At 56.8% G+C, this 3,138-nt stretch overlaps 1 protein-coding gene across 1 annotated transcript in view; it reads left to right on the top strand.

Moving 5' to 3' along the window:
* The window catches only part of LTK (leukocyte receptor tyrosine kinase), a 4,270-nt gene extending 1,495 nt beyond the window's left edge, over positions 1-2,775 (top strand). Inside the window, 12 exon segments of the mRNA XM_014534859.1 lie at positions 633-674; positions 677-990; positions 992-1,194; positions 1,196-1,222; positions 1,318-1,431; positions 1,570-1,662; positions 1,764-1,813; positions 1,816-1,864; positions 1,963-2,064; positions 2,066-2,252; positions 2,364-2,419; positions 2,421-2,775. Coding sequence (XP_014390345.1) covers positions 633-674; positions 677-990; positions 992-1,194; positions 1,196-1,222; positions 1,318-1,431; positions 1,570-1,662; positions 1,764-1,813; positions 1,816-1,864; positions 1,963-2,064; positions 2,066-2,252; positions 2,364-2,419; positions 2,421-2,646 — 1,463 coding nt within the window. The 3' untranslated portion in view covers positions 2,647-2,775.
* Positions 2,776-3,138: the final 363 nt, after the last annotated feature.

The following is a 3,138-nucleotide window of genomic DNA, read 5'->3' as shown; positions in this document are numbered from 1 at the left end:
CTTAGGGAGAGATTTCTCCAAATAATGTCACTCTGCTCAGGTGAGTCCTCCCCCTCCTTCTGAGACCCTATGCACTCCGAATCCCCCCTCCCCCAGTCCCTGGTGAATTATAGATCCCAGAGAGCAGCTGTGGCCCAAAGACCTTGTGTAGAGGAGATAGAAGCCAGAGAAGCTCCAAAATAGAAAATAACTTGTCCAGGGTCAGATGTCATCCCTAATTTCTGGGATGGTAGGAACCCTAGGATGTGATTCCTTTGGAGCAAGGATTGCCTCCACCTCAGGGTGTCAGCAAGGACCTAAGGGTAGACCTCATATAGACTCCCACCCCCACCCTGACCCCATACCTGCCTTCTCTTCGGTGTCAGCAAGGACCTAAGGGTAGACCTCATATAGACACCCCCACCCCCGGCCCCGACCCCATACCTGCCTTCTCTTTTGCCCTGGCTCTGTGCCAGTCAACATTGCCTCTGCAGGGCTTACACCTGGGAACATGCCATGCTGTAGAGAAAGCCCAGACCCTCCAGGCCAGCTGGGCAAAGGAGGGGGGAGAGGGAGGTAAAGCGACACAAGACTCTCTAGAACCCTTCCTCAAGCTCAGCTACCCACTCCCTTCTAACCCTTCTCACACAGAGCCCTGGGCCATTGTGCCTTTGGAGAGGTCTATGAGGGACTGGTTATGGCCTTCTTGGGGACCCCAGCCCCCTGCAGGTGGCTATCAAGGTGAGAGGGGGTGGGGCTTCTGGCTGGAGCCAGGAGAGCAGGGTTCCAAGGAGAGAGAAACAATTGCTGATGCTAGGGTCAACCCACCCTCCTGGTGTCTGGGGACCTCAGGAGCTCGGTGCCCTTAACCTCCCTAGACTGCCCGAACTCTGCTCTCCTCAGGACGAGCGGGATTTCCTCATGGCGGTGCACCTGGGGCCACAGGCCATGTGGAAGTTGTGGGGAAGGCACCCAGCACCTGCAGGAGCTGCCTCTCTTCACCAAGGGCCTAAGAGGTAGCAAGTCTAGGGACACCGAGGTCCCCTGCAGTTTTGTGGAGCTTAAAGCGTGGTTTCTCTCCCTGCTGGTGATGGGATGTGTGTACCACCAGCCCAGCAAGTTCAGCCATCAGAACATTGTGCACTGTGTGGAGCTCGGCCTCCAGGCTGGCCCTCACCTAATTCTGCTGGAGTTGATGTCTGGAGGGGACATGAAATTTCCTGAGGCGCAGCCCACCACACCTGCTAAGATCCTTCCCCCAGCCCGCCAGGTGCCTCTAAAGACCCTGTCCCTGTGTGCCAAAACCTTCATGGGCAAATGCACCCTCTGCCCTACCCAGGCCCAGCCATCACCTCTGGCCATGCAGGACCTGCTCCAGCTGGCCCAGGACATAGCCCAGGGCTGCCACTACCTGAGGAAAATCTTCCTCTGGGGCATCCACTTGACTGGCAGGTCAGGAGTCATTCTGGTTCATGGGATCCCTTAGCCCAACTGCCCCCCGCCCCCCAAGAAAGAGACCTTCCACATAACTTTAATGAAAGTAGATCAGAGCAAGAGATTCTGAGTCTGGCAGTCCTCCCAACTCTGCAGGGACATTGCTGCCAGGAACTGTCTGCTGAGCTGCAGTGGACCCAGCTGAGTGGCCAAGATGGGGGACTTCTGGATGGCTAGAGTTATCTACAAGTGTGGGGCCCGGGGAGGTGGGGAAGGCTGCAGCTTCAAGGGAGTTTCCCAGCAGCCCCTGTGATTTGAATAGCTCATCACTCCCCTCCTCCCTCCTATAGAGACAGTTATTACCTAAAGGGTTGCCAGGCTCTGCTGCCAGTCAAGTAGATGCCCCAGAGGCCTTTCTGGAGGGCATCTTCACATCCAAGATAGACTCCTGGTGATACCACACCCTCCCCTCCCCTGGGCCACCTCATGTGAGGGAAAGGGAGGCTGTGCCTGATGGGCTTCATCAGGTTCCCCCCACTCATGATGCAGGTCTTTTGGGGCATTGTTCTTGGAGATCTTCTCACTGGGCTATATGCTCTGCCCTGGCACCAACCAGGAGGTGCAGGACTTCATAGCCAGAGTGGGACTGATCGCCAGCCCCTCCCAGGGGCTGTCTAGGGCCTCAGAATTTGGAGTGTTGCCCAGGGAGGGGGTCCTTCACAGCCATGGTTGAGCACAAACTGCTACTTCTCCCCAGGTATCCCATCATGACCCAGTGTTGGCAGCATCAGCTTGAACTCCGCCCTAGTTTTGCCAGCATCTTGGAGCATCTTCCATACTGGACTTCAATACAGGGCAGGTGTGTCCATGACCTGCCCTGACCATCCTGTCTTGGGGGTCAGGAGGGAGGCCATAAAACAACACTGGCCCACTGCTCCCTTACCCTGCTGTGCTCCCAGGACCCTGATGTGCTGAATTCATCTCTGCCAATGGAGCCAGGGCCCAGGAAGAGAAAGGGCTGCTGGGCTGGGGAGCAGGTCTTTGGAGGGGCTAAGGTCCCCACAGGCCCAGGAACTGAGTCTGAAGAACTTCAAGAGCTGGAAAGGGAGCTGGCTGCCCTCTGGCCTCAAGCCCCCCAATGCCAGAGGACTCCCACCTTGGGACCCTTGGAATCCCATCTATAGCTGCTGGGCCCCCAGGGGCCCTGAGGGAGGACATAGGCATTGGTGCTAGCAGTGGTTCCTCCCTACACTCCTCCCCAGGCTTCTAGGTGGCTTGTTATTCCAGTAGCCTCTCCCCCACACCTCCACCCCAGCTTGTACTGCATGCTTGGGCCTGTCTCAAGGTTGGCCTGCACCACAGGACTTTCCATCCTGGAAATCAGACCCAGGCCTCCTGGGGAGGAGCCTGGCCACTCCCAAACTTTAAACTTTGGGACCAGAGCAGAGGCCAACCCCCTTTCCCCCGGATGTGGGTGGCCAGTTGAAATTGCCTCCTGCAGGAAGCCTTTGCTGGACTGCCCTTCCCCTATGAGTACCCTTCACCTGGGCAGTCCACACAACCCTACAGACAACTAATAAAGAGCTCTTCTCACCCTGCCAGTGTGGCTCAGCTGGTTGGAGTGTCATCCTGATGCACCAAGGTTACTGGTTGGATCCTGGTCAGGGCACATACAGGAAGCAACCAATGAATGGATGGGTGGAACAACAAATCAATCTCTCTCTC

The sequence above is a fragment of the Myotis brandtii genome, unplaced genomic scaffold (genome assembly GCF_000412655.1).
Source record: "Myotis brandtii unplaced genomic scaffold, ASM41265v1 scaffold133, whole genome shotgun sequence".
Classification (NCBI taxonomy): domain Eukaryota; kingdom Metazoa; phylum Chordata; class Mammalia; order Chiroptera; family Vespertilionidae; genus Myotis; species Myotis brandtii.
The sequence above is the reverse complement of the archived record's forward strand: the minus strand, read 5'-3'. Positions and strand labels throughout refer to the sequence as shown.